Source organism: Scatophagus argus, chromosome 14 (assembly GCF_020382885.2).
Source record: "Scatophagus argus isolate fScaArg1 chromosome 14, fScaArg1.pri, whole genome shotgun sequence".
Taxonomy (NCBI): Eukaryota; Metazoa; Chordata; class Actinopteri; family Scatophagidae; genus Scatophagus; species Scatophagus argus.
In genome coordinates, this window is record NC_058506.1 from 17,705,323 (window position 1) to 17,733,272 (window position 27,950).

The 27,950-nt window shown below is 42.4% G+C and overlaps 1 protein-coding gene across 3 annotated transcripts in view; it reads left to right on the forward strand.

Moving 5' to 3' along the window:
- Nucleotides 1-27,742, forward strand: part of jade2 (jade family PHD finger 2) — a 145,339-nt gene extending 117,597 nt beyond the window's left edge. The window contains exons 11-14 of one of the 3 annotated variants that reach the window (XM_046410807.1): nt 1,936-2,065; nt 9,670-9,801; nt 18,756-18,901; nt 19,900-27,742. In XM_046410807.1, the coding sequence (XP_046266763.1) occupies nt 1,936-2,065; nt 9,670-9,801; nt 18,756-18,901; nt 19,900-20,691 (1,200 nt within the window). In that variant the 3' untranslated portion in view covers nt 20,692-27,742. The remainder of the gene's footprint in view (nt 1-1,935; nt 2,066-9,669; nt 9,802-18,755; nt 18,902-19,899) is intronic. The other 2 variants (XM_046410808.1, XM_046410809.1) reach the window with 2 other exon arrangements.
- Nucleotides 27,743-27,950: the final 208 nt, after the last annotated feature.

Consider the following 27,950-nt stretch of genomic DNA (forward strand, 5'->3'; position numbering starts at 1 on the left):
ACACACACACACACACACACACACACACAGAGTTCGTTCCAGTCTGTGATGTTGTTCTGTGTTGTGTTTCCACCAGTGTGATGTGTTGATATCTGTATTCTCCTATATGTTGTGCCTGTTAAATACCTGAATCTGTGCCCTCCTACACTCCACACACACACACACACACACACACACACACACACACACACACACACTTGTGGCTAGAGACGAAGGATTGCTGATTTATTGTTGTAAGAGAAATCCAGTTGGCAGAGATCCAGTTTCTGGCTTGTTAGTTTGGGATTCAAGTACTCTGGCTTGGACCCAATTAGTTTCTCTCTGCCCCCCACCCCACACACACACACACACACACACACACACACATGCACTCACTTTGCTGTGATGTTGGACATTATCTGCGGAACATCCAAACTGTAAGCAAACTGTAAATCTGCACAGCTCCAGAAAAGGTAACGGTAGACTTTATGCATTAAAACAAAATTGAGACGAGGAGTTATTTTTTCCTGAATAATAAGAGAATCCTGAATATCCGTGTCTGTAGCGGTTTGTTTTGAACCCAACATGCACCAGCACATATGGGGATCTATATAATCCTGATCTGTATGACTAATGATAAACATAAATGATAAGTGCTTTGGCACTTTGTCTGGTGGCAGGATTCAGGCCACAACCACAACAGAAATAAGTCTTTTGTGTGCATAACAAAAGTCAATTTGTGAAAAATGGGAGCATAAACAAAAGGGTCGTGTTTGTATTTTTGTTGAATTTATAAATGATGTCACTTGCAGGTAAAAGTTGACCAGGTTGTGGTTAAGTCTGTGATGACGTCCGTCCTCTCCCTCCGAATGCATCTGGACTCTTTTCAGTCTCCAGTTTGGCTCTTTTCTCCATCTGCCCCACCAGCTTCAGAGTTATGAAAGCTAGTTGCACAGCAGACAGAAAATTATTTTGTTAGCATTTAACAACTGCGGCTGCCACTCGTCTTCCTCTGTACCTGTCTCTCTCTCTCTCTCTCTCTCTGTTTATGTATTTCTGTCTCTCTGTTTGTCTCATTCTCAGCTTCTTTGCTTGCTTTCCTCTCTCTGGCTCTTGCTTTCTCTTTTATGTGTTGCCAAATCAAAATAGCAACACACACACACTTGGAAGCTCTTCTTTGAACAGCCATGTGCTTCACATAAACATGCACACTCTCACAGTCTCCATCCACTCACGTATACACTCATATGCTGCTTATAGGACCATATGATTGTAATTTGGCAACATGGACGAGCAGGAGGGCACAGCTGGAGCTGGGGTGTGAATGGAAGAAGAAGAGTCTGGTACCCGGTTTACTGGCAGGAAACAGGAAGTTGCTTATGACTGTTACCTCTTATCATCTCATTACTGGATGCACATGAACCTCTGAATGTTGTATAAAGTTGCATTTATATATTTTTAACCTTTAAAGTTTTCCAAAATTCGTATGTTGCTTTGGTAATTTGATATTTAGCACTAGTAAGTAGCAGAAAACACACGTCTAATAGCTTTTATTACATTAGAAAGTTGTTTCGACTATTGTTGTAATGGACAGTTGCCCGTTTTGGCTCTTTAGAAATGGGCATGGTGAGCACACTGAGACAGAAAAACACAATGAATGTTCCACTGAACCAAAACAATGGACTAAAAGGGTCTAAAAAGGACTGTAGAGCTGCAGAATTTGGTGATAATTTGCACTATGAGCAACCCGTCAAACACTGGATCCCCACAGCAACACAGCTAAACATATCTGTATCAGCACTCTCACGTCCGCTGCGGTTTCCTCAGCGTAGTGAGGAAAATATGAATCAGTTATATAGGTTATAAGTTACATATAATAAGAATCGTCCATATGCGCTAAATCGTCGTAATAAGTCTCTGACCTGTTATTTGTAACAACGCTGGCTTGTGTTTCAGGTGCGTAACCTGTGCTACATGGTGACACGGAGGGAGAAAATGAAACACACCCTGTGCGACCTCCAGGAGAAGATCTTCCACCTGCAGATACAACTGCTGGAGGAGGACATCGCTGGAGGTAAGAGAAAACGTGAGTGTGTGTGTGTCTGTGGGGATTTTTGTCATGTCAGTGTAAAAACCTGTTAACTTTCACCCACTCTAGCACTGTAGCCAAGGACACCAACACAAAAAAAAATGTACAATTTGGAAAGCTCCAGTGCATAAAGGTTACATCCGAACCCTTGTTGACTGAGTGTAGTGGGTGGACAGTTTTGGAAATGGCCTGTCATCGTTTGTGCACAGCAGGCCACACTTGACACATGCACAGCACAGTACGCTGGAATAACAGTTCAGCCAGATAGCGTGGCGCTCGCCCTCCACATAAATGGAGCTCGATTTCCCTTCCACTCTGCACAGATGACTGACCTTGATGCATTTCACGCAGCTGCTCGGTGATGGAGAGCAGGAAGGATGAAGCTGGCTGCTTTGAGATGAGGCTGCTGCTGTGTTTGCTGGATATCAGCTGAAAATGAGATTTCTAATCATGGTGGGACCTCAACGTTAAATGTTGTATGTTCTTAGCGTTTATTCTTTTAAAAACTTGTATTTTCACCACTTTTTCGAGTCAACTGCGTTGGGGCTTCACCTTCCTGGACTTTTTGCAGTGTTGTTATTTTCCCTGGAAAAAGACAACAACACTGTGTGTCATGAAGTTAGCTTTAACTGTGGTCATAGTAAACCTTAGACGTAAAAGAATGAAAGAGGTAAGAATAATAATAAATAATAATAAAATAATAATAAATAATAATAAAGTAAGATGATCGATGGTGAATCCATGTCACTTTGTTAGACTTCTCCACAGCCTGGGGTCTCCCCACCTTTTGAAACTCAAAGAAAAACAAGTGACTAGTGACTAAAGTGAAATAAATACACCAAGATTTTCAGTTTCACATTAGCTGTTGTCATGATGATGATGATGATGGTGATGGTGATGAGCCCCAGGTATGAAGATGATGGTTGAGTCATTGTCTGGCATACTGTTAAAGAACTCTCTTAGTTTTAGTCGTCATAACCTGCGGCTGTCGGTGAACTCTTGTCAGTGTGTGTGTGTGTGTGTGTGTGTGTGTGTGTGTGTGTGTGTGTGTGTGGGGTTAGAGAGCTTAATTTGCAGTGCTCATCATTCCTACAGAAGGCTGCACACACATCTATTCACTCCACTAAATCTTACAAACACTTTCACTCTCTCTCTCTCTTACTCCCTATGTGTCTCACTAACACTCTCACTGCCAAAGGTGTGCACACACGCACACACACACACACGCACACACACACACAGTGCAGAGCTCCTGACTCAGCAGATTGCTGCCATCAGGTACCGGGAGCCGTGCTGCTGGCACTAAACAGCCATATCTATTCACACTCTAGATTAGAGAGGATAGTTGGTGTGTGTGTGTGTGTGTGTGTGTGTGTGTGTGTGTGTGAGAGCACCAGAGAGTGAAGGATGAGGTTGTCTGCTCTAATGATTTGTCGTGTCCCTCACCTTGTGTCTACCTGTTTTCTCTACCTCTTTCATCTTTCTCTCTTATTATCCACTCTCCACTTCTCATCATTCTCTTCTTTAATCTATTTTCTCCTCCATCTGCTTCTTTCTTTCTTTCTTTTTCTCTCATTTGCAGTGCCCTCCAAAGCTTGTATTTTCCTTGTTTTTCTCAGTCCTCCACATTATTTTGGTTGGCTCACCTGATATCAAGTCTCAGTCAGCACATCACTTGTCTCCGTTTGTTCTTCTCTTGTCCTTCTGGCCATGCAAACTGATGTTGTGTACCACTTTGTGGTACTGAAGTGATGCAAAAAGTAACTGAAAAGCTGCCAAAAGTGAAGTTTCCCAGACAGTACTGCAGACCGACTGTGTTCAGATGGTTATGTTGGTCAAAGTCAGGTGGGAAAGTTAGAAAATAATAATAAAAATAATGACAATAAATGGTACAAAAATTAAAACGCATTGATTCCCCCACTGATTTGATCGAGACAGCCACTGGAGTTTTGACTTCAATAAAAAAACAACATATTTGGTTTCATAGAAATGCTGAAAAGAAGAATTGAATTGTAGGCAGCACAGAAAGGTTTTGCAACTGTAAAATCAGATTTTGAGAAACCCACAGCTACCCTACGCTCTCCTCCCTCCAGGCTTGTTTCCATGTGGAAAACACACACACACACACACCTCTCCCACACAGCTGAAACAGAATCACAAACCTCTGTCCGCCCGTCTGTCTCTCATCGTACTTAATCTGTCATGCTCGACGTTCTGTCTGCCAGTCCGCCTGTCTCTCTGTCATGTTTGTCTGTCTGTCTGTCATGTTGAGGGCTGCTCTCGTCATGCTTAGTGAATGCTAGCATGTTACCAAGCAGGCGGGCGGCATCCCTGCAGTCCCACGTGCAGACGGGCAGGCTTTATGCTGAAGATACATGAAAGTCTGCATCGTGTTGTGGCGTCAAGTGTCAGGCGAAAACTCAAGCTAAAACCCTCACCAAGACCAAGTAGGTAAAAAAATCAAATAGCAATTGCAAAGATTTTAATGAGCTAAAGTGATAACACAAGACAGGAGGTCCACTGTAGCAGAATTATCTGTGCAACAAGTCATCATACCTGAATAGGACAAAGACACACCAGCACCACGTTTATTCAAATTATAACGGCTGATTCCAAGATCATGTTGGCCCAAGATTTTATTCCCAGATGTGTCTTGAAAAAATGTACACCCGTTGCTGCTTGTTAGCAAAATAATTCTCTGCCATCTCAGTTTCAAGTGTTTCGCTAACCCTCATTAAGGGCTTGGCGGCAGCACCAGATGACAAGTAGAGGATCAGAGTTCTTACAATCCATCCCATAGCTGTTGCGTCATTTCACTCAAAACCACGAATGTGAACCTCTTCGTGGTGCTAGAAGAAAAGTCGGGGCATCACCACAGCTGTGAGGATGCATTTTCTGTGAAGCATGAACATCTGTTAGATGTTTCATAGAAATCCATCCAATAGTTGTTGAAATATTTCATTTTGGGCTGAAGTGGTGGACAGACCAACGCTGTCAGCTTTACAGCTTGTGGCGTGAAACGTGTGAGGAAGAATATGAATTACAGAATATAAATGTACCGACTTGATCAGGTACGATGAGGCTAATCCTTTGGTTTGACAGGTAAATTGAATATCCTCCACAAAGCTTCCATCAGTCTGAGCTTTAATGTCCAGTCATTTTTGACAACCTGAATAAAGTCAACATTAGTTGTTATTTCTTTTATTGGTAAAAACTTTAACCTTTAGATGTCGAACTTTAAAGACTTTAAAGGAAGACACAGAGTCAGTTTGGCTCAGCAGGGCTTCATCTCACGTTTCTGTATGCAGTAATAATATGCAGGATTGTTCCTTTATCAGTTGAAACCGTGTTTTGTTCACCAGTTCGGTCCCAGTTCATATTTAACGCAGGGCTGACAGGCGTTATGATCTCATTTAAACACATGTATAGATTTGAAGCTTAAGTATAAACATATTGATGTTTCATAAAAAAAAAAAATACAGGTTGAGTTATATTCTGTATTGTAGGTAGGACTTTTTCTTGACAGTGTACACACACACACACACACAGTATTATTGTTATGCAGGAGGTGCCCTGCATTTACATTCTGGCTCAAACCGAACTGTGACAAGCTGACAGTGGTTAGCATTGGCCTCTCTGATCTGCTCTCAGCAAGTGTGTATGTGTGTGTGTGTGTGTGTGTGTGTGTGTGTGTGTGCGCAAGAGTGTGCAGGAGATGGAGAAAATAAGGACGCAGGGAGAGGAGGATGGGAAGGGACACGAAGGTAATAGGATGAAAGAAAGAGTGTAAGAAGAGAGAGAAAAAGAAGTGAAGTAGGAGTAATGAGAGAGAGAGGAGGAGAGCGTGAAAGGACAGAAGAAAGAGTGGAAAGAGGGAGGAAGAGAGTATATATAAGAAAAACTTTCTCACACTGCACTAATGAGCTCAGGTAAGAAATGGGACACAGTTGCTATACACACACACACACACACACTCACATCGCAGTTCAGTGCACTTAGAAAGAGAGGAAATTAATCACACACTTCAAAAAGACGAATCCCCGGCGCTGTTGCACCTTCTAAGCAAGAGAGGAAGAGGGTGTGGAGGGAAGGATAATATTGCAGAGATGAAGAGAAACAGCAACAGCAGAATATAAAGACAAAAGAGGAGGAAAAAAGCACAGATCTGACAAAAAAAAAGCGTTTAAAAAGGTTTCCACTGCTGATAGTTGGATTTGTGCTGAGATTACAAACTGCGGGGGGAAAAGCTTCCACATTTTCAAGCAGAGCCTGCAGGCGTCCTTGAAACACCCAAAGACTAGTTCTCCAAGCTGTGGAACATATAAAAGAGCAAGATCAGATTAGACAAAAAAAAATAGGAAAAATGTTGAAAAATGGTCCCTGGGAGATCAGAGGATAAGATGGTCCCTCCTGTCAAAAACAACAAAAAAAAAGAAAGAAAGAAATTACAATTTAGGGGAAGAGTGTGAAGAAGCGTTCCCTCTGGGAGCTCCCTCAAAGATCCCCTGGAGTTAACGGCCTCCACAATTTCAGCAACAGCCATAAAATAAATTGGAAAAAGAGAGGGGGGTGTCAGGTACCTAAACTCATTTACAAATCCTCTTTATGAAAAACTTTTACACGCTCTCGCAGCGCTCCTCTCACGTTCCATAAGATTCCACATGTCAGGTTTTGGTTTTAGCGTTACAGTCATAACATACTCGAATATTCACCCAGTCTCTCGTTCACTTCTTTTGTGAACTATACTGTCACACTCACTCCTCCTTTGTGCTGTCCCCCTCTCTCTCCTGAAAACACACACACACACATGCACGCACGCACGCACGCACGCACGCACACACACACACACACACACACACACACACAGGCTCTTCTCAGTGTGAAATCTCTCTCAGCTCTGTTCATGCATGTCCTGCTCCTCCATGCTAAAGCAAGCATGAGGACAGCCTACTGCTGGCTATGACAGCCACACACACAGTGTAGGCATGTATTGTGCTGACCAGCACACACACACACACACACACACAGTTTCAAAAGAATCTATAAGGTATGCTACAGCACAGCTACAGCTAAAGCTTTTACTGAAATACTCTTCATTTTGGCCGTAACAGCTGCACGACTGTATGGATGTCAGGGCTGGTCTGCTCGCTGATCCACGACTTTGGTGTAATGTGATCGAAATATCTCAACAAATATTGGGTGACTTAAGATGAAATATTATGCAGACTTTTTTTTTTCTCCTCAGAGGATAAATCCCCCTGACTTTGGTGATCCCCTAACATCTCGTCTTGCACCACCATGAGGCTGACATTTTGTCATTGTAATGAAATGTCTTAACAACTGCTGGATGGAGCACCATGACAGTTGGTACAGACATTAAAGTCCCCCTCTGAATGAACTCTAATAACTGTTATTGCTAAAATGGCACTTCTGTAATGTAATTTTCACTTTTTTATTCTTTATATATATATATAACCTTATTGTCCCCATATTTTGAAAAGTAAGATGAATTGCGGTTCTATTTTTAATAAAAATCTGGCAGTAATGAGCCATACATATGCTGTTTTTACTGTTCTTTTAGAGGCATTTCCATCACTTTACATTTACTGGATTGCTAAATTGACCGTATGTGTCAGATCATCCATGTTGACTGTTTCATACTAAAGTGACTGCTTAGCGACACACACGCACATAAACAAATAAAATCAGCTTCTCTAAACCCCAGTATAGATGTAATGAACCTGCAGGTGCCACCTGCTGTACCAGGACTCACCCCCTCTCTCTCTCTCTCTCTCTCTCTCACACACACACACACACACACACACACACACACAAACGGTACATAAAATATGATACACAGCAGCAGGAGAGTTAGTGAGCCATGCAGTCAGGACTGTGTGTTTGTGTTGGAGCAGCAGGAGCCGGTAACAACAAGACATCTCAACAATAGGGGCTTCCCATGTTATAGAACAAGAGACGCAGGGAGATGGTCACTGCGCCTTGTGTGTGGGAGTCAGTGGAGTGTGACTGCATCGTTTCCTTCCTTTACATGCTGTGTGTCGGCATGTGTGTGTGTGTGAGTGTTTGTTAACTAACTGCAGAGCTCAACAATGATCGGATTGATTATTCTTTCAGTAGAAGAACATCATAGATAATATTGGTTTTAAATGAAGAGCTGAAAGGATTGGTCAATAAATCGATTGCCCGATGGACCGATTCCAAAGCTTTGCTAAGTATGACTCACACTCACACACACTCATTCTCACACTTAAATGTGTGAGCACAGCGCCCAGGTTTAAAAATACACGGAATTCCCAAAAAGAGGATATAATAATAAAAATGTAGGCCTTACTTTAAACTACAAGCAGTGCTGCGTTGTGGCTGAGTGATTTTACCTCAGCACTGATGTCTGATATTAGACTGTATTAAACTGTCAGGTGGTCTTTGATTGTGTGTACGTATACGTGTTACCTGCCGCACTCTGAGCTGGAGGGAGACGGCGGCGCCCCCTGGAGTGTGAATAGGGCTCGCAGCAGCAGGGAGGCGCTCCACAGGCTCTGTTACATGCCATACATTGTGTGTGTGTGTGTGTGTCAGCATGTTCACACACCTAAAGACAAACACACAACTGATGTGTTTGTGTGTATATTTACTGAATATATGCATACCGTATGTGTGTGATCTGTTTCCTGACAGGCAGCATCTGAGTGTTTCTGACTGTGTGGGGTTTTATGTTGTTGTTTTTTCTTTTCAAAAATGTTTGAGGTGGTGGACTGGACTGTTTGATTTTTACTTACAGAGATTCAAGGACACAGAGAAATAAATGTAAACCCCATGCCTACTGGTAGTTTATGTTTTCTTGTTTTAACTCCGAGGTTAACTGAGGTTCAGCGAGGCCACACGGGTCTTGAATCTGACAGCTTTAACCTCAAACTTGAATTCGAATACTAAATAACCTTTAGAGGAAGAATTAACATGCATCCTGGGCATTTAGGTTTTATCTGGGTAGAGCAGAAGGGTAAATGTGCCACTGAAGATGAATTATGGCTCTGTCACATTTGGCCAGTGACACCTTCCCTTCTCTGCTTGCGCAAATTGGCTTACAACCTCCAGCAGGTTTTGTGAATTACTTCACCTCCTGTGAAACACTTCTCAATCAGACTTAAAGTTCTCGGGTCACAGGCTCTTTGTGCTCTTGTGTTTCAGAACATGAAGAGTAAATTCTGGGGTGAACCTTTAATGTGTGGAAAGAACATCATCAAACCTTAACTTTGTTTGCCAGATTTTTTGTTGCTGTTTATTGTCTTTTTTCCACAAGTCAAACGCATTTTTACTACTTTCTGCAAAGCTAAAATTAGTTTACGATGTGTTTGCATCAGCCGATTTGCTGCAAATTAAGCTATTTCCTAAAATGTTAGCAAGTAATCTGAAAATTTCTCAATGTCTCACCAATATGGATTTTTTAAAATGTTCTTTGTATGCTACATTCTCACTGAAATTCCACCTGAAATCAAGAAGTTCCCCAGTCTCAGTGACACTTTCCAGCTAAATCAAGCTTAAATTGAATAAATCCACTAAATCCCTTCTGTGTCTCCCTGCAGAGAAAACCCAGAAGGGAGAAAAGAGGAAGCAGAATGGAGTGAAGGAGAAAGGGAAGGAGAGGAGGAAGAGTAGTCCTGAGAAGAAAAAGGAGAGATTGAAGTCAGAGAACGGCTCCCTGCTGAAAGAGCTAGGTACATTGTGTGTTTGTGTGTGTGTGTGCGTGGGTGGGTGGCTGTGTATACACCCTGCAGTGTTTGCAAACTGATCAAATGCATTTCATTGGCTGAACGTATGCCCCCATACATGTGTGTGTGTGTTTGTGTGTTCATAGGAAAGATCGTGCTGAAAAGAGCTGGCAGCACATTTGTAGCCTTGATGCATCAATTATTAATTTGAGGCAGTAACAAAACAAGCAACGCGTTATAAAAGTTGGACATCTAAGGATGAGATTGCTTCATTTTGACCTGATGGAGACTTCAAATGTACATACTCTGTCCTAAATAAATTATTGATGCAGCAAGAGTCCCAAGAAAAAAAAAAAAAAATCATTGCTATCTTTTCAGCGCTGTGATGTGTTCACTGTCTCCCCCCCACCCACCACCACCACCTTCATTGGTGTTGCCATACATTGTCTGCATGTTGCTCACTGTAGTTCAGGTGTCAGGCGCGGCAGTAAAATCTTTAATAGGAGTTGACGGCAGCTCAGCCCAGCAGGTCTGATCTGATGCATCAATCTGCTGGTGGTGTCACGTCCCTCGCAGAGAGAGACGGGGAGGCGAACATGAGGAAAGTGAGGGTGAGACATGCAGCAAGACTGGATGTTATAAAAATGTCATCCCTGTAAGTCATGCAGACCTCCTCACAGCATTCCTGTACTTAATAAATCACCTGGTATTAGCCTGTAGAAGGTCCTCCTGGGAAGTGTGGGAACTGAGCTTTAGTCTGACCGTTGAACCATCCATGCAAAAAGATAGACTGAAAGCTTGGTACTTTACATAGTTTTTTTTTCTGTTTTATTTCATTGTGAACTGAATCTCTTTGGGGAATGAAAGAACTTACTGTGGGTGTTTGTCTTTATTTTCTGGCATTTTATAGACTTAATTGGTGACCTTTTTTTGAAAAAGTAAGACCGACCTTAAATGAAAATCATATAACGCGTCCCTGATTTTGAAAATGCTTCAACAGTGAGGTGCAGCAGCCGATGATGAGGCCCATGGGTACTGCAGTACTGACCATTTTATGTTGGTAAAACTGAAAACAGACAGCAAGAGATGCTCTGTCAGTGTAAATCTGTGTCACTGGGAGAGAGAGGCCTGTCACGGCCAGTCCTCATCATTAGCGAGATGAGGACAGATGGATGATAATGGCTGTCTGTCCTGTTAGAAAGTGATTCCCCAGTCCCCCCCATTACACATCATTACACTTACATATGATGCTCAGAAGACAGATAGCAAATGGAAACCGAGCTCACAGATTACATGTATGGAGATTTTCGTCCGCAACGTTGACAGTCCACAGGCATTTAGCTGACACTCGTATGTGTGGTGACTTGAATTGAACAAGGAGATAAAGGCTTGGCGTCTCGCTCGAGGACACCAGATAGTCTGTTGATGGACGCACACCGGCAGCCGTGGTGATTGAATCCGTAGCTTTTAAGTTGTCAACACGAGACAGGCCACCTGCATGACTATTGGGGTGCAAATTAACATTTCAATTCATAGACATCCTCATTAAAGGCAAAAGATATTATACTCTGAGAGGTTTTAGTTTTTATTTTTCACTGAGCAGAAGTGACATGTTTGCCCTGGAGAGGTCTATTAATATTTTTTTTGTTGTTGTTTCTGAGAGCTTGAATCCCCTCCTACCCCCCCCCCCCCCCCCCCCCCCCCCCACCAAAAAAAAACCCTGGTTAATGTTGGTGAGGGCAGAAATGTGTTGACTGATGTGTTAAATCAGGGATGCAGCAGATACCAAAGCCTCTCTCTTTACAAACATGGGAGTTTCAGGTTTTAAATTGAACATCTGTCCCTCTGCTCATGTCCCTCTATTTACGTCTCAGTCTGCGTTCATGGGGGGGACAGGCTTGTTTTGAAAGTTGCCATCCTGAGACGCGTCGGCAGCTCCCGTGAAGACATATTTCCTGACATCCCGAGAACGTCCTCAGTTTATTTTTTCAACTGCAGCTGCTTCGTGGGGGCAGCGGAGGTTTGGCAGTTTGATGAGGGCTGCTGCTGTCGATCGTGGCAGATCCAGAGCGCGCTGTCAGGATCAAACACGGTGTTTCCGCTCTTTCAGGTTGCAGCTTCCAGGCTTTTATTTTGCACATGTTTCCCTTCTAAGTTGCGTAACTGTTCAAAGCCATTTGAAAGAAGGTAACAACAGCATGTGTTACATCATTGATAGATGCATGAAGATCACATGAAGAGGAAATCCTAATAATAATCCTTTGCATTGGTAGGATTTTCCGTCATTAAATATAATCTAAAAAATATCTTTTGTCCACTAGTGAGCTTATTAATAGTGAATATGATCTGATTTGCTTGCAGGAGTTGTGATTTGATGAAAGTGTAATACTCAAGATATTTTATCTTACTAAAGCTGTGTATATATGTCATTCATTATTTCTTTTTAGTAATTTTGTAACTAATTGACTTTATCATAAATTAATTAACATTCATATCTACTTACAGCTACGTCAAGGTGTGCTATAAACTATTTATTGAATGTTCCCATAGAGTTTATAAATGCTGAATTGAGTGACCAGAAGTGAAGTGTTGCCGATAAAAGTTCAAGATCAAAAACACTATCACGACTGAATTAAAGTTTTTGTCACAAGAAAACAAACAATTAACCTGCAAACAATGAAACAATTTGTGATATCCTGAATGCTTGCGTGGGCGAATAAAATAGAACACAAAGTCCTCCATATCTTCAGGCTTCCTCTCAAAACATGCTCCTGTGCTGTGAATAGCTTCTTTATGTAGGACATCAGGTGGGTGGATATGTAGCCCTGCATAATCCTTGTTTATATGTACCCAGATCTAATAAGTTATGAATATTCCTGCAGTGGCATTCTGGAAAAACCAGTGGGCTGCACACACAATTACTGTACATGATTAATATCTGAGAGCCTGAATGAAAATGAGCTCTGATGACTAACTGTGCTCTCTAATATCATTTATCCTCCTTCTCATGAGCATGAGTAAAAGTTCACCAACGTGATGCATAATTATGCTCTATAGATCCTGAAAGGTAAGTTCTCTTCTCACTTATCCCCCACCCCTTCTCCAAAGAGAGGTCGGAGGTCGGGGTTATCAGCGACCCACAGCTCAGCGACAGCATGAACAGAACGCATGCATCGACATACACACACACACACACACACACATAAGATAAATGAAAGGCATTAACAGGCATAACTAACAGGACATATTGGCACCCTCGCCTTAGCGCCAGGAGCTCAGTTCCTTCCTGTGATCTCAGACAAACGAACATGACAGAACGATGCTCGAAGCTAGAAAAACCACCAAACAAAGACCTCATGCTGTCATCAAAGGATGAAACCAGGAGCCGTTGTGGTGATGTCAGAACGGGCTTCCACATTTGTGAGATTATAACATTTTGGTAGGATTTATATGGAGTAATGTTCTTTCAAAAATGACACTGCAGTATCTCGTTGTTTGCCTCTTTGCTGAGGTTAGTCTTTGGAAGATGGTCCTCAAAGTAGTGACAAAATACCCCAGTGTTGATGTGCTGTTTATTAAGTTATTAAATCCTTAAGGCACAAATCATCTAAAAGAAACTTTTTGGAATTTGTAAATCAATTTAGAAAAAAATATCACCATTTTCGTATGAAATCATTACAGAAATGGAAGCTAGAGATATGCCTTTGCTGATATTGTTTGTTGAGCCAAAGCACAAGCTGCCATTTGAGGAGGGGGTAATAAGTACATGAGTGGAGAAGATGTAAGATGAAAGCACCATGCCGACAGGCTAACCAATACTACAGACAGTGTCTGACCAAAGTGAGAACTTTGGTCACTGTGACCCATCAGTGATGACGCATGTCTTCCTCTCATTTCCTTGTTTAACCGGAGCAGAGGGTTACCGAGCCAATAGTTTTTTCCTGTCAAGGTGAATTTGATCAATAGAGAGGCAATAACACTGGACAGAACCGTAGTTCGACTCTGCTTCACTGGCTTCCTGCTCTGATATTATCTCCCTCTCCTTTTGGATTTGCTCTTTCGGTTTTCCGCTGGTTTTCTTTCTCTTTTTTTCTGTGGCTCTGTGTTATGACACTCCTTCCGTTTACCTTTCCATCTTCCTTCCTCTCTTCCTCTGTGTCGGTCTTTCCGTCTGACTGATGAAGGATAAGGACTGCAACTTGATGTTGAATAGATGCTGGGAAATCATCCCTCACATTGTGTTTCCATGACAAATAAGCCCTTCTGTTTATGTGGGGTCTTTTTGCTGTGCGCTACCATATCATTTGTCTGTATTTGTGTGTCTGTGTGTGTGCGCACATGCTTTCCTTTGCCCGTGTTATCATATATACACACACACATATATATATATATATGTGTGTGTATAGATAGATAGATGTAGTTTCTGTCTCAGTGTGTCATCTGTGTGTTTGTTTTGTGTTCATATCTCAGAGTCTCAGTGTGTGTGTGTGTTTGTGTGTCAGGCCATCTGTTCTCTGTCGGGTCTGGTCCTGGCTCCCGGGGCTTTGTCTTCCTCTTCGTGTTCTGGGATCAAGAAGACAGATAACTTCTTCTCAGATGCACTGTCCCCTATCCCCACTGTTTATTAGCAGGGCCCATATGCCAGCGGTGATTTGAAAAAGAGGAGTTTGTTTTGAAATCTTCCTGGTGTGAGTCTCACAGGCTCTAGGGGTGCGTGTGGTTAGTCGATTAATCGTTGCTAACCTCACTAGTCGGCAGCCGAAATACCAGTCTTAAAATAGTAATTATCATATTAATGTTGGACACCAAGTCGATCCAGTAGGTGTCACCTTTGTGCTTTGTCGCTTACAGTAAAGGCTTTGACTCAGGTCAGCTAACCTGAGTGGACGGAGGAGCACAAGTAGTTTTTTTTTGCATGGTTGTATTGGTGAAATGCTTGGCTGTATGGAGATTTACGGACAATCAAGTAGTGCGATGTTGCCTTATAAATAAAATAAGCGTCCGTTCCTAATGCTAACACTGGCAGTTAACTGTTGCTTCTGAGTTGTTATTAAAGAATGTAATTGACGATCGCTAATGGCTCTTAAATTTTTTTGACATTTAACCAGATTTAATTAAATATAACATGAAGCCGATAGTTTTTTCAGTGCAATTACTGATTTCAATGGCTGTGCTGCGATGAACTGAAAATGACAAACAATACTCACTGACATTCCAGCAAGCTTATGTCAGCCCTACCAGACCACAGTGAGAGACGTCAAAATTAGGTGCCAGCCTTTGTGATGTGGGATGGCATTTCATGAAAATAAATCTTTTTTTGTGTCTATTTTGTCGATTCATTTTGTTGAACTTTTCATGCTTGATGATGAATAGTAAAAGTAAAACGGCCTTGATTGACTAGTGAGGAACGTGTCTCTCTCACAGTGATGGCTGCAGAGCTTTCAGACTGGCGTTACAGAGGGAACAGGTTATCCTTTGGTCCTGCATGGTGGCTTTTTTCTCTGTTTGACTGCTTGGCTTACAAAAAGGATTGCATATCTACAAAGACGCTTTTGCTAATTCATTCTGAACAGAAACACAACAGGCTCAAAAATTCATGGTTGCATCGCAGTCGTTGGGTGGATTTTTCCATAAGCATTACATGACAATCTGAAAATTCAGGTAGTTTCATTCAAGTAGTAAAATGTAATGAGGCCAAATTACAGTGCAGAAAAGTGTGAGATCATTTTGACACAATATGGTAAGAGACAAAAAGGTAAAACGTCTCTTTTGTTGTAGAGAACAGCTCTGACAGGTTCATTTCTGTTGATTCATGCTGAGCTTTTTATTCTGGTTGCCATTATTGTGTCCTGTTTCATTCTTTTATTCAGGCACTGGTGTTTTTTGCTCTTTTCCTGCCTGCTGCACTTCTGGTCTCTCCTTCATTGCTCTGATGGGTTTTTTGTTCGCTCTCTTGCTTGTCCTACACCTTTACTCTGTTTCAGTTTCCCCTTCTCTATCTCTGTCTTTCTGGTGCAGTTTTCAGGCAGTCGGTTAGCATCCGAGAACAGTCATCAGACTGTAGTGAGGGCTTTAGACATAGCAATACACACAAACACACACACTCTCACTCCTGCACAGGCCTGGTCTTGGTCCTGTCTCTGCTGTTTGTGCATTCCTCACCCCGCGCACTGCATTAGTAAGGCTGGCTAGCAAATCATTGCTTGCTGCTACAATATCAGCTGTTCTGCAATGGCACTGTGTGACTAGTTTGCACTGGAGCCGATGCCGTCTGCTCCCCAAACTGTTGTTGTCGTGTAACACGGCCCTGAACAAGAGCTGTAGATGGTTGTAACAGAACCCTTGAAACGTAGCATCAGCCTGCAGTATCTCATCAGTTCAGCGTGCTAGCTGTTGATGAAGGAGGAGGAGTCAGTGTCGTCATCTGGTTTAAAAAGATACAGCTACGCCATCAGAAGGCTTCCTCCGAAAATACATATTATTTTGTATGGTGTTCAAGATGGCGCACATTAAAAAACATCCCACTCTTCAGAACCCTGTTCCTGATGGCAACATCGTTGTTCCACATGTGAACAAACAAGCGTGACAATGAATGAAAGGAAAATGGACAAGACTACACAAAAAGGAGAACAATACAAAGATTATTAACATCAGTCGCTTTTCATAATCTTTTATAAGCATATTCCAGAACCGCTGATCAGAGAAAATGCACAAATCCAATCCATCGGGTATATTAAAGAAAATAACAATATAATATGGTAAACGCTTTCGTAACATCAACATGTCAGAATTGTCATCATGAGCATGTTAGCATTTAGCTCGGATCACTGCTGTGGCTCGGTACAGCCTCACACACGGCTCCAGACTCTTGTCTTGGTTCTGTATTTTTCCAGCCATAGTATAGTAAAAAATAAGATCAGGATGTACAGTATGTGACATAGCTGCAGACTACAGAGAGGCTTGTTTAAGGTTTCCCTCATGCCTTCCTCTCTCTGAATTCTGCTACTCCTCTCCTCTCCTCCATCATCCCCTCCTGTCTTCCTCACACTTCTTCGCTGCCTCTTTTTTTTCCTCCTCTGTCACCTATTCCCTCCCACAGAGCTCTCTCGACTCCTGCCGAGACATGCTGCGTCATGGAAACGACCGACTCGCTCTGTGTGTGTGTGTGTGTGTCTGTGTGTGTGTCAGTGTGAGTGTTAAAGCCACCCTAACAGCACCTCCTGCCGTCCTGCTTGGCAGATCATTATAGGGACCGAAGATTTACAGGGAGACTGGCAAAACGGAGGAAAAAAGAGAGAAAGAAGCTCACAACTGAAAAATGTGCATGCATTTTTTAATGCATTTTCTCTGTTGAGCAGGTTGTTCCCCAGGGAAGATATGACAGACTCCCAGTGCTCCTGTGCAGAGGTTAATGGTTGTTTCTGGATAATTAAGAACACTAAATTTCATTATTTTTCCTTCACTAGATGATAGACCCCGTGGAGTCTAGTGATTGTGCAACGTATAAACAAGGTTTTTCTTTAACACAAACACAGATTGATTTTTCTGTTTCCACGTGGTTGACCGCAAGAGAGACCGAAGAGGGCTTTTAGAGTTCAAAACAATATAGGAATCTGCGTCAATCATATGCCGTCAACCCCCCCCCCCAAAAAAACCCTGATCTTCTGCCTCTCAGTATTAGATGACATAAAGATGAAAGCAGTGAAAGACCGACAAGCCAAAATGTGAGCACCCTCTTCTGTGGGAACAGGGGAGAAGAAGTGCCTGAGCTGATGGACCCCCCCTCCTCCACCATTCTCTTTTCTCCTTGAGCTTCACTGTATTCAATGCATCGTGTACGTGTGTGTGTGTGTGTGTGTTAGCGTGTGTGAATGAGTGAGAAAGCCTAAAATGCCACAGACAGACATGTAGTGCTTTGGCAGCACTTTCACAGCCCACAATGATAGAAAAGGAGCCATGAAAATCTCTTAATTATATACACACACACACACACACACATATACCACAGTGTGGGGAATGAGACAGCAAACAGGATTTCTGCTGTAAAACGGGTTTATATGTTCATTATTTATGGAGCGACAGAAGCGGCGTGTTTGCATACTGTAATGTGTCGAGTTGTCTTTTCTTTTCTTCTTCTACTTGTGATCAGGCCAGAATAGAAAAGCTAACGTTTACAGGTGCTGTGTGAGAGATTAACATCAATTTGGAGATGTTACATTTTTGATTAGAATCATTTTGAGATGTTGGCATAATTAACGTAAATAAACATGAATATCACAGATGAAGCCTCGATTTGACTTTAAATGCTGTTTTCTGCCAGCTCGGATTGAGGAGCCGGTTTTATCGGCTTTGTGGCACAAAACTGGAAGATATTGTGATTCAAACAGTTCTGCACCGCATAATCAGTAGCAGTTTGGATGCATTATGTTGTTCTTACTTTCTGTGCTTTCAGACATGTCATTATTTGCGTACTTTAAACATAAGGACACTTAGTAGGTTTTGTCTCCAAATCAGCTTTACTTTATTTTCTGTTTGTGCATGAACTGGTCAACTTTGGAAAAGTTATCTAGACTGAGTGGTTTGTTGAAGACCAGTCTTGACTATTTGAATTGAAATGTCAGTTTTAATGGAATGAACTGAGTAAGCTCACCCTGTATTTAACACAGTTGTGGGATTGAAGGTTTGGCACAAAAGCATTACAGCTCTGAAAAGCCTCCAAACTCTCACTGTCTTCTTTAACTTCTCGACGTTGTTTAACAGACAATTTCCTTCAACTCCACAGATGTTTTTAGTTCAATTTTTTCAGTATTTTATATTCATAGAAATGTGCTACACCACTCACCTGTCTAACTTTGTCTTTCTCCCCTTCATCCCTACTGTTTTTTTTTTCCCACCCTTTGTCAACCCTTCCTCCCTGCCTCCTCTTCTGTCCTTGCTTGTGTCTCTACCCCTTCCTTCAGGGTTGTCAAAGTCCTTCCCGTTGGACAACTCTTTGTTTGACAGCTGGCTCGCCCAGTCGGTTCAGATCACCGCTGACGACATGCTGAGCCAGTGGGCACTGGGTGCCCAGCATCGGGACAAGAGCGGCAGCCTGCTCTCTGACCAGGTAGGTCTTCAGCTGTGGGACACCAGCAGGGTGATGCCTCAGTCATTTCTGATAACTTAGAGTGGATGCTACTTTGATAATGCAGCAACAACTTAAATTCAGTTGTGGTTTTTCACTTATCTGACTTTTGGCAGCGAGCAGCAGCACAGACTGCAAAGTTCAAACAGCTGACATCAGCAGCAGCTTCAAACAGTCATTCACCTCTTGAACTAAATCCCAGTTCACTGCGCTGGTGGACAAAAATTAGTGCTGGGAGCCAGATATGGAACTATCCTGCCTACAGGCATGATTGAGATGGACAATCGAAGTTTCCTAGTCAAAAAACTTGTCAAGGGGGCAAAAGGGCTAAAATCCAGACCAAACTTTTTTGTCCACAGAAGAAGAAAAATGTGTAGGCGGAGCATCTTTATAAAAAGTAAACTGTAACAGTTAGTAGGTTTCTTGAGGCTAAGCATGACCATAACTACCACTGAGGTCTCCGAGGTTCATACCCCAGTATTTTTTTCTGAGGTGTATATAATAAAAGGTGTAATAAAAGTCGTGTCAGTTCACACACACCTTTTCTTAAGAATAACTTCAACTCTGGATCAGGAACTTTGTATTGATTCTTAATATCTGTGGAATTGCGTGAGTTTTGATATATGATATAACTCTGTCGTTTGATAATGGCGGACAGATAAACAACCCAAACACATGATGTCTCTGACTACTGCTAGAAAAACTGAATTTTACAATTAAAAAGATTATCTTGTGACATCAGCTGCTTCCATCCGCTACTGCTGAGCTGTTGGAAATGCGGGTAGGTGGTGGTGGGTGGGTAGTTTTTCCTCCAAAATATTACCTGTAAGAGAGATTTTAAAACCAAACCAGTGAGCGAGCAACAGGCAAATTAATTGTTGTAACATTCCAGATATGCCATGATGATGTTGTATGAATTGATTTAACTTTCTTCCGATTTACTCTCATCGATTCTCTCTTGTTCTCCTCCTACCGTTCAGCTCCTGCAGGGTGAGGAGAGCTTGTTGAACCTTATGATGGAAAACTCCATGCAGTCTACCTGGAAAACACCCCAGCTGGGCCGCAAACCACGAGGGAGCAACAAGCCCCGTGCTCGTGGACACCCGCATTCCACCACACCTAGTCAGCCCCAGGCACTCCTGTCTTCAGCGGCTGCCTCCACCACCTGCAGCCCCTCCACTGCAAAGAGCCACTGGATGAGCATGGCCGAGGAAAAGTCCAGCCACGTGAGCCGAAAAGGTGAAAGGTCCCGGGGCTCCTCCAAGGCCCTGCACCACCACCACCAGGCCAGGAGCTCTGACCTGCACAGGGACCCTCCGCCGCAGCCACCCATTTCCAAAATGGATTCCTGTCACATCTCAGAGGACCCGGGCCGGTGGGAGAACATCCGCACAGGGAATGGCATTGCATCAGGGGCTGGATCTGGTTTCACCACAAGTTCCTCTCCACCTCTGGCCTCCAGCCCTGGGGTCACGGTGCCTGACACCGGGGCCATCTTTCGTGGCGGGGCACCACGGCTCCGTCTGTCCCGCCAGGGTAAATCCAGAGGTAGGGGCTTCGGTGGAGGTGGAGGCATAGCAGAGCTGGAGACTGTGGACCTACCACTCACAGGAAAGGACGCATCCCTACTGGACACTGCCGAGACTGACGGGTACTTCTCTGATGGTGAGCAGAGTGATACAGACACGCGCTCTGGTGGACGCAAACTCCGCTTGCCGCAGTTGCATTCTGGGAACGAGGACCTGCTGAGAAGGAGCGTGCTGGCTTCCTAAACCACAGAGACTCCAGCTCACACACACAAACACACAGTTATCCAAGCAACCGAGTACCACTGGCTAATTGCTTCTCCATCTGTGCCCAGTATACAGTCTGCCGAACACGGCTATATGGCTTTGTTCAACCAAATCCTTGTCACATTTACCAGTGGAAATTCTCTTCAGCTTTTACCTGCTTTGATTTTGGGGTGAATTTGAATGTAGCTGTTTGCCTGTCGTACAGTAAAGCTTCTCCACCGGACCGTAGTTAGCTTACCACGAGACGCGATACATTCAACAAATAGGAAACAAACATTACCCTTAGGCTTTTTTTTGTTCTGTATTTCAGATTTGTTCTGTTTCTGGGTGTTGAAGTACCCTTTTCTGGCCTCATGTCTGTGGTATCTGCCAGACTTGGGAACAGACACTTCTGGGCATTATTGTTATTATTATTCAAGCTGGTTTCAGGGTCTGCTTTGCTCTTGGTCTTTATGGCCTGAGATGCAACCAATGAGTTCTTGTTTTCTTGAATATGTTCAGTGGAAAGACAATTTCACACCAGAGCTGGTCTGAATATATACAGATGGTGACGTGGGACAACATGTATTCAGCCTTGAAAAGCACAACTAGCTAGTCGTAAGAGCTGTAATGTAAGCACTCGTGTGTGCATAATAGATGTTCATTCAGGGTTGGGGTCACTTCTTATTATGTTGACTCGGTTGTAAAATGTACATTAAAGCCGGCATTCTCAAATTTATCTTCTCCAACTAAAAGGAACAAAACAGTTTTCCAACTTTTCCAGTTTTTGAAAAGCAACTCGACTGACCCCAACCCTGGTGCTCATTCAGATTGTCACACAGAAACACAAACACATAGACATACTGACACACATACTACTATAAGCAAATCCTTTGCTCACATCGCAGCCATTGAAATATTTGATCTGACTTTTGTCAGCTGCTTTCAGATTCTTCCCGATTCCTAGTTCTGTTTTTTTTTTTTTTGTTGTTTTGTTTTGCTTTTTTTTTTGTTTGTTTGTTTAATTTTTTAGCCTGAATCTTTGGAGAAATTTCATCGTAGAAACTCTGTGCCTTCTGTCGCTTGCCCTGTGCCCCGTCCTCCCCTCAACCCCCTGCCCCCTTCCCCACCTTATCACTCAACCAAACAATCAGTAAGTAGATCAATCAGTCGTCTCCTAATCGGATTTGTAACAATCAAACCAAAAGAAAATCCCGTTGGACTGGTTACAGAATGTAGCCAACATTGGGCTCCTTGTCACCTTAATTGTCTAGTGCCTGAAACAAGGATGTAAATGCAGCGTTTGCCATTAATCAACAAAGCGTCTGCAGCGGTTAGCACAGCAGAGCCACACTGTACTATCAGCGCAAAGAGCTGCTTACTGTTCTGTGCCCCCTGCCCCACTCACTATATGGCTGCAGCTCAGAGCCATCGATGAGCAGAGTTTAGCCAGGTTACACTGTGACCACCATGTTGCTGCAGTAGATACACATGGAGAAGCTGGAAAAAAACAACTAATTGTCCAATTTTGTATTTTGGGTAGCCTGTTTCTTCAGTCCACAAAAGTGGTATGAATCAGCAATACTCAACTCGCGGTCTTAAAAGTGGAAAAACATGTTTTATGAGCAACACAAAAATTACAATTGCTCTGCAAAACATTTTCCTGTAGTCTCCTATAAAATGGTGACTCACTGTCCTGGTTGTGTAGTGAAACCCTCAGAAGTCACATTTATTTCTGGCTCCTACATGTACTGCATCAGTGTAGTGAGATGCCCAACACTGTTTTAACCAGCTAAGCACTGAGCGGGTTTCTGGTACCAACATGGCCGCCACTGGAGTCTGACATGGACAAGCTCTTGAAACTGATGGCTGTGCTGCTCCTGTGCTCCTGTTAGATGAATGATGACAATGTAATAATCAGCTTCAGAGGCCTGTGCGCTTAAGTTCTTGAATTGAGTTGTTTGTATTTTTTTTTTTAAAGACTTTTTGTTGTTCTCTCAGAGAGTTGTATTTTGTACTTATAAAGCAGTCCATGGTATTCTCAGGGGTTACAAAAAAAACTTTAAAAAAAGAATAAAAGGTTAGAAAAATTTATTGGAAAAGCGACGTAAGACATAGATACATATATATACATACATATTTTATATCGTATACAGTATATATATATAAAGTGATGTGTGTATGTCTAGAAACTTCCTTATTTGGCAAGCTTCACTGTTTGAGCTCCTACACGACTACTACTGAGCATGTTCCTTCTCTCAGTACGACCATACAAACATCAGCCCTGGGTTCAATAGTCTCAACCAATAATTAATGCTCGATTTAACTTAACTCTGAGTTACAAGGTGAGTGGAACAGCTCATAGAATATTGGTCAACTACAAGAAAGGACTTTATTTTCATGCTCTCAGCTTTCTTGCAGCCGAGACCCCATCTGTCTGGTTCCAAATTAAGAGTGAAGTAAAGCATCACAAGTGATTTTTAAGGGCTGCTTGACCCAGGCCTGATGAACAGACACATAATAGAGGTGTCCAGTCTACTTCCTCTGTTTTTGTTTTGTTTTCTGTTTGGACAGCCTCTAACCTGTCTTCTGAAGTGACCACGCCAAAGAACAGATCTGTGCATCAAGGCAGCATATTTACATCTTATCTACAACACACATAGACGTGCTCCGTCTCTGGTTTTCAAGTTGAAGAATGTTAGATAAGGATGTCAGACAATTCTGCCAGAGCTGTCCAGAGCAGCTCGGTTTAATCCAGATCTCAGCCTGATTCTACCCAGCTCTATAGGGGTTCAGTCAAATGTGCTGTGTGCGCTCTGGCCTCCTCTAATCAAGAGGAGCTGCACTTAATTACAGCACCAATGAACCCACATGGATTCTCTCAGATCTGCATTCACGGGGCTTCACATAGGAAAAGTCTGTTGAAATCGTAATCAGCAGGCAATGGTTGTTAAACGCAGACTCACAGATATCAACCCCCTTCAGAATAAGCCAAATGCTGCTGAACCGAACACTCAACAAACAGCTCACACACACCCACACAAACCCACACACAGACACACACAGCTGGTATAACAGGGTTATAACGTACAAGATGACTAGTTTTTTTATGTATATGTGATCCTGACAGCATCAGGAAGCATGAGCTTACTCAGAGTGAAAACACACCCTATCAGCAGGAAAGTATTATTATTGGTGACAGTTCAGCATCTCTGTCTCCTTTGTCCTTCAGGTGTAGCCATTGTAGAAGATTCTCACCTCTCCACACTCGTCTCCTCTTAGCCACAGAGAGGCAAAGTCTGGAAAAACAAAACCCTCATTTGACAGGCTGGGTTTTGTTTTGTCTAATACTGTTACGTAAAACAGCATAGATACAGGTGGAGGAATTTTGACTTCTACGTTGGCTACCATTATTACAACACCCATGGAACCTGACCATAACAACACATAACTACAACAACAATAACTGCCACAGCGCTTGTGTTTTGAAGCGAGGATGTGGTGAGGTAACATTACGACCCACGGAATCCTCCTTTGGGTGGTTGTTACCATTCATGTGTTGCTAAGACATGCAAATGTAATCTTGGTTTCAATATTCAGTGTTCAGAGTAGCCTGACTTTGTAGACAGTGGTATTAGAAAAGGCCTCCCATTCATGGCCTTAACATGTGGTAGCAAAGACTAAGGCTGCACAGCACTGGCAGGAAAAAAACAAACAAACAAACAAAAAAAAAACATATAACACATTTTTGGCTGAATTTACTCCTGTTTCGGGTCAGATTTTAACCCGGGAACAGCACTGTAGTACTTTACAAAACAAATCATATTTTAGATTTTTTCCTTGATACTGTGCAGCCTTGGCATACATAACCTGGTTATTATTCTATATTTACAGTGTGGCTTCAATGCCCTCTCCTTCCGCTTCATAGATACTGTAGACTGGAGTCTTTTGCAGGTTCTTTTTTTGTTATCAGTATCCACTAGAATACAACTTCAAAGCATCACTGTCCTCTGTGTGGTGCGCTGGTGTGGGTGTTTGCTCACAGCCCAGTTTGTGCGCTGATGATCTTTCAATTTTGCAACTCTTGTCAGGTCAGATGTCCACATGATGTGAGATCTAGATTGGATTTTTTTTATTTCTTCTCTGGGTTTAATCTGTAACATCAGTCATGGCACTTCAAATTTCTAGCCTCGGAGTAAAGCGTCATTGTCGGCATCGGCAGAAGATCTGGTGGAATACTGGAGGTTAGGTTCTTCTGTCAAACAGTTTAGAGTGCATAACCATATGGATAAATATACATGCATACAGTTTTGTAAATGCTGATACATACATACAGCAAACCCCCCCCCCAATCCGGAATTGGCACGAATGCTCTGTCTCAGAAATAAGCTGGTGGGCATCATGCATGTAATATGAGATCGGAAACACACCTACACACAGTGATGCATTCCACCTAGACTTCTGCTGAAAAGCTGGTTAAAGGCCAACACTGATTGCTGCGGGCGATCGGAGCCCCTCCTGTAATTCACACAGTTGCTGTCTGTACTGACACTGTTGTAAAAACCCTTGGAAAGACATCACTGCGCCAGCAGGGCTGGGTTCCTCAGAACTTCCTCGACTGAGCAAAGATCATGTTTCAATCTTTTTATATTCGCAGGGAGGCAGGTTAGTAACCGGCAGTTTGTTTGCAACAAAACATCCATTTGATTTGAACAGAAAAAAAACTCAAGAAGCTGCACCTGCTGGATTTGGCTTCTGCAATTTTAAGCCAAAAATTGGTTGTTGCACTGAAGTGGTTTTGAGGAACCAGAAGGACGTGAGGATAGGATGTCTCTCTTCCTCTGTGGTTGTTCGTTCATCCAATAAGAAAGTGGTTTGAAGCTGTCCTAAGGTCAGTAAAGCCAGGATTGGCAAATGCTCTAGATTCTTTGATGATAAATATTATCGAGTGCGTCATCTTCCTTCCCAAGCCACTTTTTTTTCCCACAAAGTGAGCATTTTGTTTTAACAAGTCTGTGGACACAAATATGAAAGCAGATATTATCTGTGCTACAGAGATAATATAAATATATAAAATATAAATGAAATAAATACATTTTGATTTTTAAGTCTTTGAATGTATCCAGATCTGAAATTTCAACCAAAGTTGAATTAATTGTTAACCTGAGACTGACACTGTTATAGCATTTGGAGTTGCAGACCGACCCACTTTGTGCTGTTTTTGATATCACTGTCCAATCCTTGCTTTATTGTCCTTTGCCAGCCAGACAAACCCACCCACCTACCGCTGGAGTTTATACACATCTACAATAATGTATAATACTGTTCAAATACTACTACTAGAAACATTTTCATTTTCCGTGTTTTGAAAAAGCCTTTGGAAGCTGTTGTTTTTTCTTTATATTTTTCTTTTTCTTTTGTAATGCTTTAGCTGGCCGCCGTGGCTCGTATCAGACTAGAAAGCTGACTCATTATCTGCTTCCTCTGTTTTTACTGGCGCTTTGCTCTCCTTTCTGTTACAGTAAAGTTTATGGCTTCAAGGTCTCAATATTCACAACCCAGACACACTGCACAGATTGGAGGTTTAGTCATGCAAACCGAGCTGCCGTGGAGGAAGAGAAAAGCTCAGTTGTAAAGTCTAAGCTGCTGGAGTCAAGGTGATTTTAATCAGAGGGGACTGCTCTCATTCATTCATGAGCTTACACAGAAGCTAATCAGCAGATCAAGATTAGTACAGACAAGTACAGATGGTGTGGACTTCGAAGATAGCAAAGTTAAATACAAAAGGTACATAACCACGTCTGACAAAACGCTACGCTTGGGCCACATCTTGCTTTGACTAATAGCGTTTAGAGTTCATACGATTAGTTGATTAATCATTTTGTCAGTCAACAGAGGAGCGCTCTGCACCTACTTTGATTATCAAGAGACTAAGTCGTTTTGAGAGATGCAGTGATTAGTTGATTACGTGTTTAATTTAACTGCAAAAATGGTGCATATCGCCTCCTTCTGACTTCTTTGCGTGAGGATTTGATGCAGCTCAAGATAAAATGTGACATCACGATAAACTGAGAATGTGTAATGGGTATTTTTACATTATTTTCTTGACTGAACAATTGAGAAATCAAATTAAATGTTAGCTATAGTAGAGCAGTTACAGGAAATGAGAGGAGAGTGAGATGAGGAATGACATTCAACCAAAGATCTTGATGTTTATAGTTGTTAAATTACCAAATTTACCACCTTCTTTTTCAGAGAAATTCATAAATCATGCTATGGCTGCAACAATACTGCTAAGGCTGCTAGTTATTATTTTCCTTGTCATATTAACCTATCCGTTTTCATCCTTTGGTGTCAAACAAGTTTTGAGAACCCCAGGATGCGTCTTCGCGTGCCTCGTTTTGTCCAACCAACAAACAAACACCCAAAGATGCCACTTCAGAAAATACAGGAAAGCCGCAAATCTTCACGTTGCAGAAGCTGAAACCGGAGAATATTCTCCATTATTTTTTCTTGGGTAAACACCTGTAACAATAAAGTTGATTTTCTTTAGCTCCACTTATAAGTTAATTAACAAAATGTTTCACATGACTTGATGCCTTTCTGAGAAGTTAAGAAGAGCGTTTGGCTCTACCAAAATGACACCAAGAAAAGCTCTTTTATGTCTTAATCAAAGAAAACGTGCAGAAGCACATGTCCTAATGGGGGCCATCAGGACATGTTTTGTCCTAATGGCCCCCACCTATTGTTTTGTTTGTTTGTTTGTTTTAACTCTTTGCCTTTTCATAGGGCTTCAGTCCAACATCTCAACAACTTAGCCAGAAACACTTTGGCTCCACTCACTAAATTTCAAGACAAACAGTGAGATTACATCTGCCTCCACAGCAGCTCCAAGAAATGTTTTTCAAACTAAATCTCCCATCTGCACCAACTGCGCACCTTACTCTGCCTCTGCCATCCAACATCTTCCTCTTCCCTGTTCACTTTTCCCCCCTCCCAGAACCAGCAAAATCCCTTCTTCTCCTCCATCCTGAATCCCTAAAAAACAAAACAATAAAAAAAATCCCTCTTTTCCTGTGCCTCCTGCCCATAAGTCCTCCTCTCTCCTCCTCTCCTGTCTGGTGATCAGCCTCCTTGGCCGGCACGTGGCTCTATTTGAATCGCTTTTGAAGCATAGGAAGAAAAAAAAAACTAAGGTTAAAGAAGAAATAAGGATGTCTGTAGCTTTAAGGACAAATAATGACAGGCACGTGTTGTGG